Below are 15,894 nucleotides of genomic sequence, written 5' to 3'. Positions count from 1 at the left end.
GCAGCTTGGGTTTCTAAGGGAATGAAAACTGTCTGCCTTGTCTGATAAAGGCTTTGATGCTTCTCCTTCCATTTCTGTCAGATCAACGTGGATGATTATCAGCCCAATGAGAATGAAGAAAAGAGCCCTTATCCCACAACAGAAGCACCAGGTACACATCTCCTTCCTTGTATCCCTCACTCAACAAAGCTCCAGTTGCTAATGTACACAAAGCCAAACTGTGGTAGCAGGTCTGCTGGAAATGCTTTCATGATGGGATGGGATGGTGTCCTTGCATGTTTTTGCACAGGTGTGGTTTGGCCCTTTGAAGTCCCTATCCTGATCAATCTTATTTGATTTGGTTCCCTGTAAAGCTCTTTATTGGAAAATACAGAGCTTTACAGAGAATCAAATAATATAAAAATCTGTTTGAAAATATGCACATGACACTGTTTTCAGTGTGCTTTATCAGCACTCAGTGGTCAGGGGTGTCTCACAACCGAAAGTCATGAAAGGGAAAGTGCTGAATGCCTTTTTGCACTGTTTTCTAATCTAAAAGCACAATGTGACACAGCATAACTCTAAAGGCATAAGATCTCAGCCTAGAAATGCAAGAAACAAGCTCTTGCATTAGTTAGGCTGGTTTTCAAGTCAGGTGGGCCTAATTAACTTCATTCTCAGATACTTGAAAGATTGGTTGAAGAAATCTCAGAACTTTAAGCAGTGCTCAAGAGAACCTGAATAGGGGGCAGGATTGGAGCTAGTCATTTCAACTTCCAATCTTGGAAAAGTGCTGGAACAAAGGATTAAACTATATCACCACAAGATAAAGAGATGATCAGCAGCCAACACAATTTGCCAAGAGCAAATCACATCAAGCTACCCTTATTTTCTTCTGAAAGGGGCTGAAGTGTTTTATTCTGAAAACACCTGTAGACAGGAGAAAATAACTAGATGTAATATTCTTTAACTTTGCTAAGGCTTCTGACCATCTCTTACAGTGTTCTCATAAACTGACTAGAAAAATCTGGTCTAGATGATGGTGAGAGAAATGATCAGGCCCTTTATGGGGAGGGTAGTGATAGCCCAAGTGAGTTTGTACAACCCAAAAGCCTGTCTGGAGTTCAGCTCAGTTCATTGTTAATGACCTGAATGATGGAAGAGGCAATATGCTTATTACATTTGTAGATGACATGAAGCTAGGAAGGACAAGGAGTGTGCTGGAGGGCAGCATTAGAATTCAGAGAGCTCCTGAGGTCCTGGATAAATGGTCTAAATAAAATTGAAAGTGCCAGGCTCTACGCATAGACAGGAATAAACAATTCACAAAGAAAGGATCTTAGGTGACAGCTAGTTAGGTAACAGTCCTTGAGAAAAGGATCTGAATCTTATGACCACAAGCTCAACAGATGTCAGCAACAGTTTGCTGTCTTTGAAAAGCAAGTAGTGAGATTTATAACACAGAGAAGGAGCCTTTTGTCCAGTTATGGGTTTGTTTGAACTGGTCAATGGAAGCTATTCAGAGCAAAGCAATTGTTTTGTGTTCAATATTGATAAGAGCTTTGCAATCTGCAATATCATATCTCTTTTTGGGTTAAGAGAAGTGGGGCTGAATAGAAGAGAATGGTGAAAACAATGCTAGTAGGTAGCAAGAACTAAGATTGGATAAAATTTGCTCATTTGACCTAGGAAAGGCAGGGGAAGCATCTTCATGTTCCTAAAAACCTTCTACAGATTAGGAGGAGAATTATCTCCATTATGAAGCAACAGATTTTATAGGATTCACAGCAGACAATTTTCTAATGGTGAGGCTGTAAAAGTTCCCAGAGATGGTTGTGGAAGCCCAGCACCACTGGATGTTGTTAAGGACAGGTCAGAAAATGTCTCCCAGAAAAGGCTTAGATATAACAATTAATTGGACCTGGCTTGGCAGAGGCATGAACCAGAGGGCCTTTTGTGATCTTTCCCTGCCTTTCTCTTCTGTGTTTCTGTGATTATGTAACAGGCTATGATAGGCCATAAAACACTTTCTCTTCTATTCCATGATTCCTAATAAATAAATGTCTGATAATAGATTGATTTGATAGGGTAAAAAAGAACACAAGAGTTCATTTTGAGTAGGTGGACAAGAGCTTCAGACAAGAAAAATGGAAAACTGTTCATTGCATTTGATTTTCAGTACAAGAAGTCCTCACATATGCTGTACTTGTGTTCTTCCATATTTATAGCAAATTTATCAGGAGTAGAGTGTGGTTCTAATTTGTGCAATGCTATTTTAACACTGCCTGAGGAAGGTCACTCTGGATTTAATCTTTCCATCACCTCTATAGGCCCAGGCACTTACTGGACACACATCCCCAGTTGCTACAGGGTTTGTGGGAGTCTTTAGTAAGAAGCACAAATTAAAACATCTTGATACAGTTTTGTTTCTGTTTCTCAGCTGGCTTGGATTTGCAGAAAATTACATTTTTTTCAAGTGAAACAACAGTCATCTGAATGTCAATTTTAAGTCTACTGCTAATAGAATTGGGGTTTATTTACTTTCTGTAGATAGCTTAGAAAGATAAGCTTATAAATGAAAAATATAACAAAACACTACATCTACTTTCTTTTTTTTTTTTTTGCCATGCATAGGATTAGAGTGAAGAAAATGAAGTGAAAGCACTTTAAATGCCTGCCTCAGAGTGCCAATCCCTGTTGTAGCATACTTTTGAACACAACCTAAAATTTGAATGGATTATCAGGTTTTCTCCTGTCTCCTATTAGAAATGCAAAGGGACACCATCTTACTCACTTGCCATTGTATGGCATCAATGCCGTTTCTAAACAAGCCTGTTCCCTGAATTGTTTATCAATTCTTTGTGAAGACTGAAGATTCAATGTTCAGAAACCATTTGAACTGATTACCTCATTTATTTTTCCTCACATAGGTCCTTTCCTAACCTGCCTTGCTCATTCTCTGACTTGTTTCTGCTCCTTAAAGCAGTTTTCTCAATACCTTCTCCTGACTCTGCTTGCTGCACAGTGCTGCCCCTCAGCCCCAGAGTGGCTGCAGCTCCTCAGGTCACCTGGTCTCTTTTTAGGAAGGACAGACTAGCTCTCCCGGAGATTTGTGTACACTAGAAGGATTATTATGATGATATGTTTATTACAGGAAGACAGGGAGCTAGCCTTGCAGTCTAGTACAGAAATAGACAAAGAATTCAGAACGTCAGATGAAGGTAAAAGCTTGGGATGATTCATGGGAGCTTGGAGCAAAGTAATGTCCTTATAGGAGAGTTCTGGTCTTTGTACAGTAAAAAAAACCCCTCCACATCATCGAATTTCTCACTGATGCTGCCCTGTAGCCTGTTTGTGCTTGTCTCCACAGCCAAAGAACATTTGCTTCTACAAGTGTGAAGCTGTGCTGCTCCTATATGGAGGTAGATAGCATGGGCAGTGACCTGGGATGAGGCTGTATTCACGTTATTCTTTGTGAATTTGGCCCTCAATGTTTCCTTTCTTCTGTGCCCTAGACTCTAAGTGAAAAGTAGAACATTGCTCTTTATCTATGCCTGAGGAACTGAATGTGTTTTTTAGTCTGGAAGTATTTGGTTCCCAGAGTCATTAATCTATATTTCTTGCTGTATGGCAGACAGGAGAAAAAGAGGAGAGGAACAATGTTCTTTATGGTCTTCATGGGGCTGATCCTTCTGCTGAAGGTCTATTTTCCAGAGGCATTGCTCCATGCCCATTTAAAAGTGTATTTTAAGCATTCCTCTGAGTAATAAAAGAAGAATGATCTCACATTGAAGGCGCAGAGCAGGGACCCAGAATACTCTTCTTAAGTATGAGTTTCAAATATCCCACATGATCCTAGGCATTGGTTTTCTGGCCTGTTCAAGAAGAAAAATAATTTGCTTACCTCACTCTTTGTCAGCCTCCTCTGAAGCCCGCAGATAAAAGGTGCACGTGCAAGGTGTGGTTATATTACATAAACCTGCACATTAACCTTAACACCTCTTTTACAAGTCCTGTGTAAAGAAGTACTTCTGAAAGATGTTTCTTTAACTATTAAAGCCTGTAGAAAGAGTATTATGAAGTATATTACACATAAAATTGAGCTGTTAAAAAATAGACTGACTTAAAAAGTAGAAACTCTCTGTACCAGCTCAAATATTTATGCTAAGATCTATCAAGTGAATTTGAGCTGAACTCTTGGTACTGAAAGTGTAAAGAAAGAATCCTATTTACATGTAATAATGGCATGCCTTCAAAAAGGGCACTTTGCTCCTCTCTCTGATATCTAGATCAGGATCTGTGCTGATTCATCTGTTCTTTCTGATGTGTCCTGTAAGCAGAGCAAGTACAGTATCTCACCCTAAAGGAACACCATTACTGGAGCTTATCTCCCTTTATGGACTCAAGATGAACCAATGACCATTAGGTATCATCATTACCTAATGATAATTAGAGTATCCTCCTTTGCACGGCCTGGAAGATGAATCAGTTGTTTCTAACATGTCAGGCTTCTTTCTTAAAGATTTTTTCCTGTCTTGCTGATTAAGTGAGAGGATTGGGATCTTTAAAACAGCAAAATCCTATCATGTCAATTACAAAACATCTGCCTTCAGCCGGTAGAAGAAATCCTCAAAGGCAGAAGCTTCTTTTTCAGGTACCACTTAGCCTTCATCTCTGCTTTTTCTATCTTGAGGATGCTCACTGATCTGCCTGGAGATGACACAGGTTCAAGAGTCTCAGCCTCATTCCCCTGTTTCTGACCTTCCCCCCCCAACTAAATTATAAAAGGGGACAATTTTAGGACTTTCTGATCAGTGTAAGTCAATGTGTATGTGCTCACTGTTTGTTCTGGGGCATACATGTGCTCATCCAGACACAGGTCCAGATGTAGCAGCAGCTCCATGGAGATGCTCACAAATAGAAGAAAAACAATCTTGATAAGCTGGAAGAATGGTCAAAAGAAAAAAATATGCCCTTCAGTAAGGATGAGGTCTAAGTGCCACTTTTGGGAATAGTCAGCAGCAGAAATGCAGAGGAGGGGGTGACAGGCCAGATTGTGGCTCTGTGGTAAATAATCTGTGCTTTGTGCATATCTGACACTGATGGCAAATTAATGCCAAAGTAAAATGAAAAGTTTCCATGAAGGACATTTAACAGGAAGATAATATCACAAGGTATAAGAAGTAATCTAGCTTTCATCTAAAGCAGTAAAACCTCAACTGCAGGTTAATCCTGCAGACAATGTGGGAGCAAGTAGCAGGAGTGATCAGAGACCTGGGGAACACAGCACCTCAGGAAAGGCTGCTGCTATTTTGCTGTAGGAACCAGATATTCTCCCAGAGGCACAAGAGTGGTCCTCAAATGCAAAAGCTTTCTGCAAGAGGAAGGCAATTTTTAATTTCCTGTGTCCATGGAAAATAAGAAAACAAATAATGGATCTAGACCTCAGCAAGAAAGATTCAAATGAGCCATTAGAAGACAAACCTTAGAAAAGCCATAGAAAACAAACCTTACTGTTTGTTTTTTGCAGCAGGAACTGTGAGGCATCTGAGGAGAGTGTTGTGAGGATGTTGTAGGTTTACCAGCACTAATGGTTTTACAGAGAGATGAGACCAGTGCCTGCCAGGGTGAGCACTGGGTAAAGGGCACTGCCTCAAAGGAAGGAAGGGCAAGGAAAGTCAAGGCTTCAGCATCCTATTTTAATGATTTTTAGCTCTAGTTATGACAGAGACAAATGCCTCAGCACTTTGGAGTGGGTTGTGTTTTGCAATAAAAGACAAAAATGCTTCTTGCAGCAGAGGAAGATGAGGAGGAACCTGAGATGCCTGTCGGCCCTCGACCTCGCCCGATGTCTGAGCTGCACCTCAAGGAAAAGGCTGTGCCCATGCCTGATGCCAGTGCTTTTTTCATCTTCAGTCCTAACAACAGGTACTTGAGAGATTGGTTAGCCAGAAGAAGGAGGTGAAGGGCTGGTACCCCTTTCACACTGGGCCACAAAAGTGATGAGGTGCAGAGCTCCCTCTCAGCAGTTCATATCTGAGGCCTTCTCTGACCCACCTCTCCTTTAAGACAGGAAACCCTATGAAACCCCAGCTGTAGGGAAAATATTCAATGGGAGCTCATGGCACATCCAAGGCTGATTGAGGACACAAATCATGAAAGCTTCAGAAATAAGGGACACAGAGGCAAGTCAGTAATTGGAATTTCCTGACACATCCAGGTCCAAACTGCAGGAGAGCCATCATGCAATCAGTCAAGTGGAAGGTAGCAGCTTCCTGTCCTAAGGGCTGCCCAAAATCCACTCCCAGTAGGGAGCTCATGTGTCTCTGCTCATTGCTGCACATCAAGAATGAGCAAAAAAGAAGAAATGAGAGGGGGAGGAGAGTCCATAGCTCTGAGAGGAGCCTAGGAAGCACAGTCCTCCTCTCACACTTCACCCATGAGCTCCTGCAATGCAGGATGTGTTGTCACACCTGCCTTTCCAAAGGAGATGTGCAGGACCTGTGAGTTGAGGGCTGTTAGGAGCCAGGTGAGTTTATCTTTGCAAGGGTACAGCAGTGAGCTCACTGCCCAATGCTCTGTGCAGCACCACAAATTCCAGTGTCTCTCCTAAGGACTCAGCCTTCAAACACATCTCAGAGGAAGGCAGGGCTGTTCCTGCACCGCTGAATTCTGAGCCAGTTTTGTCCCAGCAGAGCTTGTGCCACTCCTCCTTGGATATGTGTAACAGGGAGGGACTGAGGACGGCTGGGGCTCGTGGACTGTAATGCTAGCTGTGCCACCCACCCCCTGTCATTTGTAGAACTAAATTAACCTCTGCAGTCATCTGTAAAATTGCTGTAATAGGGACTTGGAGCCCTAACAGCCAAGAGTAGAGCTAAATAGATTAATGAAGTGCCTGTAGAATTATGCACAGAGCTGTTATGGGGTTTAACTCCTCACATCCTGCTACCAACAAATGAAAGGGGTGTAATGGTCTCCAGTAATGAAGTTTGATGGGAGACTGCTCCTTCTTTACCTTCTAGTTTCCCACTAAGAGCACCAAGTGGGCCTATGTTTGGCATACAAACTGCATGGCATGATGTCTCTCAGAAGCCGTTTGCTGCCCTATATCCATTTGGCCAGGCCTGTACTCTGTAAGCAAGGTAGATCCCCCCCAGCTCCTGTTGACTGAAAGCTCAGAAAGACATTGGCACCCTAAAACCCTTTCTGATGCCTTCCTCCTGAATGAATCAGGAATGGTTCCATAAATGAAAGCGAGGGATATAATTCTGGGCTGGCAGGTTTCAGGCCGCATGGAAATCACAAAACCTCTGTCAGGAGGGAGTGATTGTTCTCCATTCAAACACATGGAGTGTGAGTCCTGTGTGGAGAGCCAGCATTGCCCTGCACACCTTGTCCCTGTGCTGGGGCAGAGGGAAGATGCTCTGCAGGGCAATCCTCCAGTCCTGCTGGCAGAAGAGGAGGGGGGAAATGTTTCCTTGCTGTTCTTTGAGAGCTGAAGTTGTGCCTCTCCCGTCTCTTGCAGGTTCCGCGTGCACTGCCACCGCATCGTTAACGACAACATTTTCACCAACCTGATCCTGTTCTTCATCCTGCTCAGCAGCATCTCCCTGGCAGCTGAGGACCCCGTGAGACACCTCTCCTTTAGGAACCAAGTATGTTCCATATCCTCCTTCCCTCACTGGGGATTGCAAGTGTGGGACAAGCTGATCATGATTTGAAGCCAGGAAAGGCAGAAGAGGCTGCATCAGAGGCTTGGGAGTGCCTGCCTTCCATGATTTCTGCCTTTTGTAGGCTGTGTGTGAAAATCATTAGGTTTTTTTGCAGGAAACATGAGTCAGTGCAGAATCTGGCCTCTAGTTCACTTCAGAAGTGTGTGCAGGGAAAGGAAGAACAGGAGGCTGAAGCAAAATTATTGTTCCCTGGGATTAAAGCAGTAGAAATGAGCTTTAAAAACATTGATTGTGGATACAGATAATTCAATTTTGAGGGATTTTCAGGTTCCCTGTGGAACATTTGTTCTGCTGCCACATGCTGTCTTTTAAACTAAAAGCCCAGGACCTGATTTTCATTTTATTCACACTGGTGTAAATCAGGAGTAATATTCCTGAGTTTGATGCTGTCACTCTGGGGGAAATTGATGTCATCATGGTTAGAATCAGACTTTTTGAACACTAGCTGCAAAGCTATCATTAAATTTGAGATAATCCTCAAAAAATATGCTGTGCTCCTCTCCTTACCTGCCTGGGGAGAGAAGAGGAAGGCATTTAGCATAAAGGTGCATTCTCACCCTCTTTCCTGACCATTTTTATTTGCCCTTTGAAATGTTCATTGCTCCTTTAACTTTGCCAGTGGTTGTTTCCATCAGTCAGAGGTCATTGCAGAAATTAGGAGTCAGCAGACATATGCAAGGCCTCTGATTTCTGGTGTCTGCAGAGGCATTTTGGTGCCTTGATGCCTGAAGCGTTTGCTAGGATTGAAGAGTGGGATGGTTTTTCCTTGTTTAATAATACAACCTTAATTTAATGCTCCCTGAAATATCCTGGCCTGAGCATGCATTTGAACACATATGTGCATGCAGAGAAGGTGTTAATGGAAGTCTATTCCTGAGCATATCTCAGAGTGGCTTTGCATTTTGTCCTGAAGGAGGATGCTAAATAATCCAGCCAAACCTGTGCCATCAATAACCCACTTGTGCACAAATGAGGGTGCCCACCATCTAGGGATAACTGAATGCCAATATGTATTAGTGCTGCAGCATGTCAGCTGGCAGATGGGCTCCTGACATGCCACAGAAACTGTCACAGAGTCTGTAGCAGAGACATTTAAATGAGATAGAGAAAAAAGAGTCAGAGCTGGTTGTCCTGGATTAAAGAGCTGAAGGTTTGAGGCAAAGCATTGTTTTGTGTATGTAAAGCCACTGATGTTGCATGAAAATCTGTGTTTAACTTTTGCAGGTACAGATGTTTAAAATGTATCATACAAGGGGACACTGGCAAGATGTTTGGGTTGCAAATGTGGCCTGCCTTGGCACTGTGACAGTAGAACAGTGAGATCCTGTCCTGCCCTGTGCCCACACGGAGGCCTGGGAGGGAAAGGAAGAAAGCAAGCTGAAATCAAGCTGAAAGCAAAGCTGCCTCTGCCTTCACTCAGCATGAGCCTGTGCTCCAGGACTTGTGCAGACTGGGGATGCTGCTGGCACAGACCATCCCAGAGCAGGAAAACAGGGACAGAGAGCCCAGCAAGGGCTGGTGGAGAGGCTTGGCCCTGCTCTTTCCTGGGGCAGGCTGTGTCCTTCTGTGTCACACAGGGTTCAGGCAGAGAGTGCTTGAAGTGCCAGCCCAGTCGGACCAAACAGCCCTTGAAGTCCAAGCAAGTGCTAAGACTGTGCTCACCATATTCTCCTGTTAGCACCTTGACAAGGTGCTCATTCATTTTAACGTGTTCTAGAGCAAGTTCATATTTAGATAATAACAAATATGCCAGCTGATAAGTGGCACTGCCTGCACAGGAGGGGCAGTGACCATTTTCATTAGGCATGATTTCATCTTTGCTAGCTGCACCTTTGGGGCCACATTCAGCAGTGTGTTCCAGATCCTTTGCAGGCCCCTGGTGAGGCAAAGCAGCAACTGGTATAGCTTAATCACTCACTTTAATCAAGTTTGCAGCTTCTTTATGTTGCTGGAGTCATGCAAAAAAGTTAGAGAGTTCCTGTGAATCTTGTCCGTTGATTATAAAATTATTCCATTGATAAAATAATCTAATGTCAGGACTTACAAAGCAGCAAGGCAAAAAGATATTTCCAGTTGTAATCTAAGTAAATTAATATAGGTTAAAAGCAAGATCTGTCCCTTTGAAGTGGCCCTTTCTTAATTCTCTAAGCTGCAAAAATTGATATAGCCCAAGACAGCCTTGAGAAGAATTTGGGATTAAAAATTGAGCAGTAACCTGGAGAATTTTGGGTCATGTGGTAGCAGTAAGTCATACATCCCCCCATTTGACATGCAGTGTCTGCAATTCAATCCAGATTTGGATTGTGCTTAAATAGAGCAATGTGAAATAACCCTGGAGCTTGCAGTAGCTGCCCCTCTGCATACCAAGCGGTAAGAATTTAGCCACCTATAAATCTGAGTGAGGGTACAGGCACTGAGATACAATAAACCCCTGTGGAATGGGAGCAGGCAGTTTCCTGCTTTATGTTTATTAGTGTTTTAGCAGCAAAGGTCCAAATTTCACAAATTATCAGTTTTCTACAGCTTCCATATATTGGCCTTCTAATTTAAAACATGTTTATGGTAAAACCACAGTAAACCATGGTTATGGTACTTCTGATGTTCAACATTTGTAGTGTAGATAGCACTAAAGTGGATTGGGATGTTAAAATATATTGGAAACAAAGAGAGTTCAATCCTGGTCCCATAAATCAGTGAGAAAGTTCCCATTTACCGTGGGATGCCAACATATTGGCAGTGAAGGACATTCCTATCCTTGATGCTGCTACTTTGAAAGCCCCTTTACACTTCTAGACTTCTCACTGCCTCCCGTGACACCACTTTTGTGGTCTGCTGTGCATGCCATGAGTTTCTCCATCACCAAGTCCCTGGGAATGATGAGCATTTCAGCTGGCTGGTTATTCAGGATGCAAATAGAAAGATGCAGGATCTAAGTCAGGCACCTTCAGCAAATGACCAAATTATGGTTGCAATACAAGGGCTGGGATTCTGTTCAATTGGCAGAGTCTTTGTTATTCATCCTAATCCAGAGCAATTCAGGACAGAGAAAAGAAATAACTTGAGTATGATTTTGCAGTTTGCTTTCCTTCCTTTGAGAGAGGCACAGAGCAAGACTGAATGGAAGTTAATAAGAAGCAATCTCATGTTTTCCACTGAGAGACCAGGCATTCTTTGTACTCTCAGTTTGGAATCCTATTTGGGAAAACCCTTGAATGTTCTTTATGAGATTTAAAAAAAAAAAAAAAATCTTACAGCGACGAAAAAGTTATTTTGCCTCTATAGTGCTCATGGGATTGTAACTCAGGAAAGATTTCATGTAATGTGCTTCTTGTCCTCTGTGCCAGGACCTTCACTGCATTCAACAGGACCTTGTTCCAAAACCATTCCCTATAGAGTCGTTCTCATTCCCTGGTGACAAGAACTCGTGCATTTGATTTTAACTGTGATTTCCCACTCAAGTGATCACTCACTGACCTACCCTCCCCACTCCTATCCCCTTTTGTTTTTACAGATTCTCTTTTATTTTGATATAGTTTTTACTGTCATTTTCACCATTGAAATTGCTCTGAAGGTAAAGTGCCCATCTTCTCTACCATTACTTGTTCCCAAGCTTTCTGGTTTCTGCCAGTCTCTGTTGCTAACACACACGCCTGTTTGTTCTGGGTCACGCTCAGTACCACTAACCCAACTGTGCTTATTTTTCAGATCCTAGGCAATGCAGACTATGTCTTCACTAGTATCTTTACATTAGAAATTATTCTTAAGGTAACCAATCTGAGAAATACACTTGTTTTCTGCTTTTCTTTCTCCTTCTTTCTTTCTTTCTTTCTTTCTTTCGCTCTCTTTTTCTTTCCTTTTTTTTTCAACCCCATTATTATTACTGCACAAAAGGTTTTATTTATTTTCATTTGACGTTTCTGTAGTTGCTTTAAAAGTCTCCTGGGAAATTTTGATATTCAGACTTGTAATTGAGGGTCTATAGCAAAATAATGCTTTTTAGGGGAATCGCAATGAAAGGATGCAATGTTGGGAAATGTAAGAGAGAAAAAGGCCATCCCCGGATAAACTTCTCCCTCTACCCTGGCCAGTCTTTCCAAAACAGGATTTTTCTCCTCTGCAAGAAACTCTGAATACACACACCTCTTACACAGGCAAAGAGAAGGTCTCTATTCTGCAGAAACCAGCCCAAAGGGTGGCTTATGACTTCTGTGAGCTTACATGGTGCAAGCAAATTAGGAGGCGGGGAGCACAGTGCAAAACCTCACTTTTTAGGTGTAGAGAGAGAATTTGAAGAGTACAAATCTCTGAGACACCAAGGACAGTAGCTGCCAATGAAAATTGCTGCACCAAAGCCCAGCTTCCCATTTCCCAGGAACGTGCTCTATACCAAGGGGAATGCGCAGGAGAATGGTCTAGCTTGGAAGAAAATAAAAATAGGCTGCCTTGTTCTTAACTCTAATTTTCTCAAATTGGTAGGCTAATAATTTAAATAACAGTAATTGAGCAAAGTTCTGGCTTTCTAAATGCTAGGTTCACTTGGCAGCTGTTTTTGTTTTTTTTTTCCTCAGCAAGCTAGTTCTAAGTGCTGGCAGGCGGTGCCTTAGAGTTGCTCAAATTTTCAGCTCAAGACCCTAATAACAGTATCTATATTGAAGGCTGGCAAGCAGGGCGGCCCCTGCATATTTTTATAGAGAAACGTGCTTTTTTTGATATGACTTGAAATTACCAAAGCCCTAATGTTCTCCAGGGAGATGTACACATTATGCTTGTGTGCAGTTTGCATCTGTGTTTACTCAATAAATCTGGATGTGCACAGATCACATGGCCGATCCAAAAGGCCTGTCAAGAAAAGGAAAATATCCCAACAGCAACATTTAAAAATGAAACAATAGTTCAAGGTTACCTGTTTGGACTCACAATTACTAATTCTGCTTGCTCTGAAGGAAGTGGTAACACTCTAAATGATTTCAGTGAAAGCAGAACTTAACCCAGCCTGGGCCTTCCAAGGTCCTCCTGTTAACTTCAGTGATTTATGACAACATCCCTGGATATTCTTGAAGTCCAAGTGGGAGAACAGTGCAAGGACCATACGCTGAAGTCACTAAGAGCTTGGTTTCTCAGTGCATGTTTCTCTGCTGCCTTCACTGAGCACATTGTTTTGCAAAACAGCAAAGTTAATGTAGGTGGTGAAAACAAAAGAATGAATGGCCATGGGAAGTTCAAGGCTGTAGAGGAACAAGCTTCATCTGCCCCCATGTTGCTTTTAACAACACCTGCATTCTGGTGGATGTTGGCAAGGTGACTGCCAAGGATTGTTAACTGGCATCCTAAAAGGCTGTAACTTGTTTTATGCCCCAGGTGGGAGGCAGATGTAGATTACACACTCTCTGAGAGTCTCTTCTGAGATGAAAAAATCCCTGAATAGGCTTGAGAGAACCACAATTTGTACTGAACTTAAACTCAGCAGAGCTTGCCCTCCTGATTTCAATGGTGTCTTTCTTTCAAGATTGCCATACAAAATCTAACCAGTAAAGGGCATCTTTACCACCTTTGTTATGGCAAGAACCCCTCCTCCCTTTCCCAACTGAATGTGTCTACAAGTATAAATTCTAAGCCAAGACCAGAGTTTATACTTCCTCCCCCTCTAATTTCTGTCTGATTGATAGCCAGTTCCCTGATGTCATGGATGTTTGGTGAAGAAAATAATCCAATATACCATGTGCCCTTCAACTTTGCTCTGAATAAATTTGTCACAGGCTGGAAACTTCCAGCCAATACACCATCCTAAGCAACTGGTGGGAGCTAGAAAACTCCAGTTTGATTGTCCAGTTCACACTTCTCAGCCGCAAGTCTGGCTACAGCTCAGTGTCATGGTGTCCTCCTCGGGTTACTTTAGACACCTAACTTAAGTGAGATTCAGAGGACCAAACTTAGAAGCCTGTATTCCTGGATGGGAATGAGAATTCCTCATGAAGGAACATTAGCACTTGTGGGGATGGGGTTTCTTCAAAGCAGCTGCATTAGATCACTCACCAAATCTAAGGTAGGTGGTACAAATACCCCATCAGCTCACCCTCTTTAACTGTGCCAGGCTCATTTAGTCACATTGGGTAAGAGAACTCTGTTTACACTGTCACTCAATCCAGCTCTGGAGCTGTGACATCCTCCTCAAAGCCAGCAGGTTTTCAACACCCCATCACACCCAGGCAGGGCAGAGCCTCCCTTCCAAAATATGTATTTTCCCTCCCTCTGCCCAGTGATGTTGATAATGATTACCTCCACAAAGAAATTACCCTGTTCCAAGGAGTACAGCCTGGGCTTTGTAAGGAAACTAAAGGGAAAATGCAACTACATCTAGAGTAAAAACTAAGAGGAAAAGGGGTGTGGGATTGAGCTGAACAGAAGGACCAAGCTGAAGAGAGCAGCAATTCCTCCTGTTTTTTTCAGCTCAGCTGTAAAGTATCTTATTCCTGAGGGATTCTGTTCTTCCTTCATGAAGGGAAAAGCAGTCAACTGTCCACTGCAGCTGGTCTAAGTACTGAAAAGCATTACAGAAGAGACCGTTTTATTTTGTGTTTTCTATTCAATTTTGCTATAGAGGCCTTTATATAACACAAGTATCCTCTGTCACGGAAGAAAAAGGGAAAAGCATATGATTGCAAAGAGTAGTTTTTGCAAACAGTCATTCTGCTGCTTTGCTAATTCTAAATGTTATGCACTCAGTGCACTTAAAGTGCATCTTTTCCTCTCTTTCTTTAGTTAGGCCTTTCACAGTTATCTTGCTGTCTTTTTCACTCTCTTTTCTTTCCATTGGGGCTCAACTTCTCCTTTGGGGTCTGGGGGTAAATTGTCTACCAACAATAGAAATGCTGCCCCCTCCCCAGTTATCCACTCTGAGCATAGCCAGGTGGGTTTGGCTCCTGAGCAGCTGCTGATGGCAAAGTGTGTTTGTGCTCCCTGCAGATGACTGCCTACGGGGCTTTCCTCCACAAGGGCTCCTTCTGCAGGAACTACTTCAACATCTTGGACCTGCTGGTGGTCAGCGTTTCTCTCATCTCCTTTGGCATCCAGTGAGTGAGCTATTTCCAGCTGGCTGGTTTTGGGGTGGGGATTGTAGGGCTGGGAGGGATAGCTCAGGCTCGTTGTTTTATCTGGGTAAGATTTCCCTCATGAGCCTGTTGGGGCATTCATGAGGGGTTTTTCTCAGATGGTTCAAGGCCATTAAAATTCATCCTCAAGACAGGAGGTAGTAACTGGGAAATACTACTCTGGTGACCTGGAGGGGGGAATCTTTCAGAAAGAGCAAATGAGAACAAAAAATGGGCGTATGGGGAATCATGACACTTTGTTCCAAGGCCTTTGTTTCACTGTATCAGTTCAGGACATTTCAATGACTTATGGTTCCCTCCTAGACTTTTCATAACCTCTTTGGAAAATGAGATTGATAATGTTTTGCTACTTCCTAAGATGCTGTGAGTCTCAGTCAATGGAAAGCCATCAAACATTTGAAAAGTTTTGTGAGACTCTTCAGAGTGGTAGTGGCTGTTCTGTCATGCTGTTGTCCTTTAGTTTACCTGTTAATTTACTTAGCAATTTATAGATTTACTTGACTATGTGTTGGTTAGGAAGTTCCCTAATTAGTTTCATATCTGGTAAGAAACAAGCTCCCAGTTGTTACCATCATAGTTTGGCAGCTCACAGAAGTTGCATGTTAAGTCAAGTAGGACAATCTGAAGGGTCCATTGGGCTTTCAGTCACAGTCTTAAGAAAGGCACAGTTCTTGTTTTGACCTGCTGTTTCTTTCTTACAGACCTAAGTCAGACTCTTGGTGTGTTAACATTAAAATGTGCATTAACATTAAAACTGTTCCCAAAGTCAGTAGGAGAACATGATGTCATTGAGCATGAGGAAGATTCTCAGTCAGGGTTTAGTTTTGGAAGGCGCAGAGAGCTCTGCTCCAATAGTTGTGTTCAGTACTTAAAAGTGAGCACATAAGTCATCCTATTCAACTGAGTGGGAGTTTTCACATCCTTAAATTTATGTACACACCTTGATTTGTGGGTTCAGGGGCCAGACACACTGTAGGATCAAACTCCAGGTGGATAGTCTACCTTTAATGCTGGAGTCTCCTGGACTTTTCACTCTTCTATTAATATTTCAGTGGAATGCTTCTTTGAGC

At 42.6% G+C, this 15,894-nt stretch overlaps 1 protein-coding gene across 1 annotated transcript in view; it reads left to right on the top strand.

The window, feature by feature from the left end:
* CACNA1C (calcium voltage-gated channel subunit alpha1 C) overlaps positions 1 to 15,894 on the top strand; it is a 408,531-nt gene that overhangs the window by 317,095 nt on the left and 75,542 nt on the right. The window contains exons 18-22 of the mRNA XM_054281854.1: positions 82 to 151; positions 5,775 to 5,907; positions 7,508 to 7,637; positions 11,421 to 11,480; positions 14,679 to 14,785. Of these exons, the coding sequence (XP_054137829.1) occupies positions 82 to 151; positions 5,775 to 5,907; positions 7,508 to 7,637; positions 11,421 to 11,480; positions 14,679 to 14,785 (500 nt within the window). The remainder of the gene's footprint in view (positions 1 to 81; positions 152 to 5,774; positions 5,908 to 7,507; positions 7,638 to 11,420; positions 11,481 to 14,678; positions 14,786 to 15,894) is intronic.

The sequence above is a fragment of the Melozone crissalis genome, unplaced genomic scaffold (genome assembly GCF_028551555.1).
Source record: "Melozone crissalis strain CALT ecotype California unplaced genomic scaffold, PUWL_Pcris_2 ptg000033l_1, whole genome shotgun sequence".
Classification (NCBI taxonomy): Eukaryota; Metazoa; Chordata; class Aves; order Passeriformes; family Passerellidae; genus Melozone; species Melozone crissalis.
The sequence above is the reverse complement of the archived record's forward strand: the minus strand, read 5'-3'. Positions and strand labels throughout refer to the sequence as shown.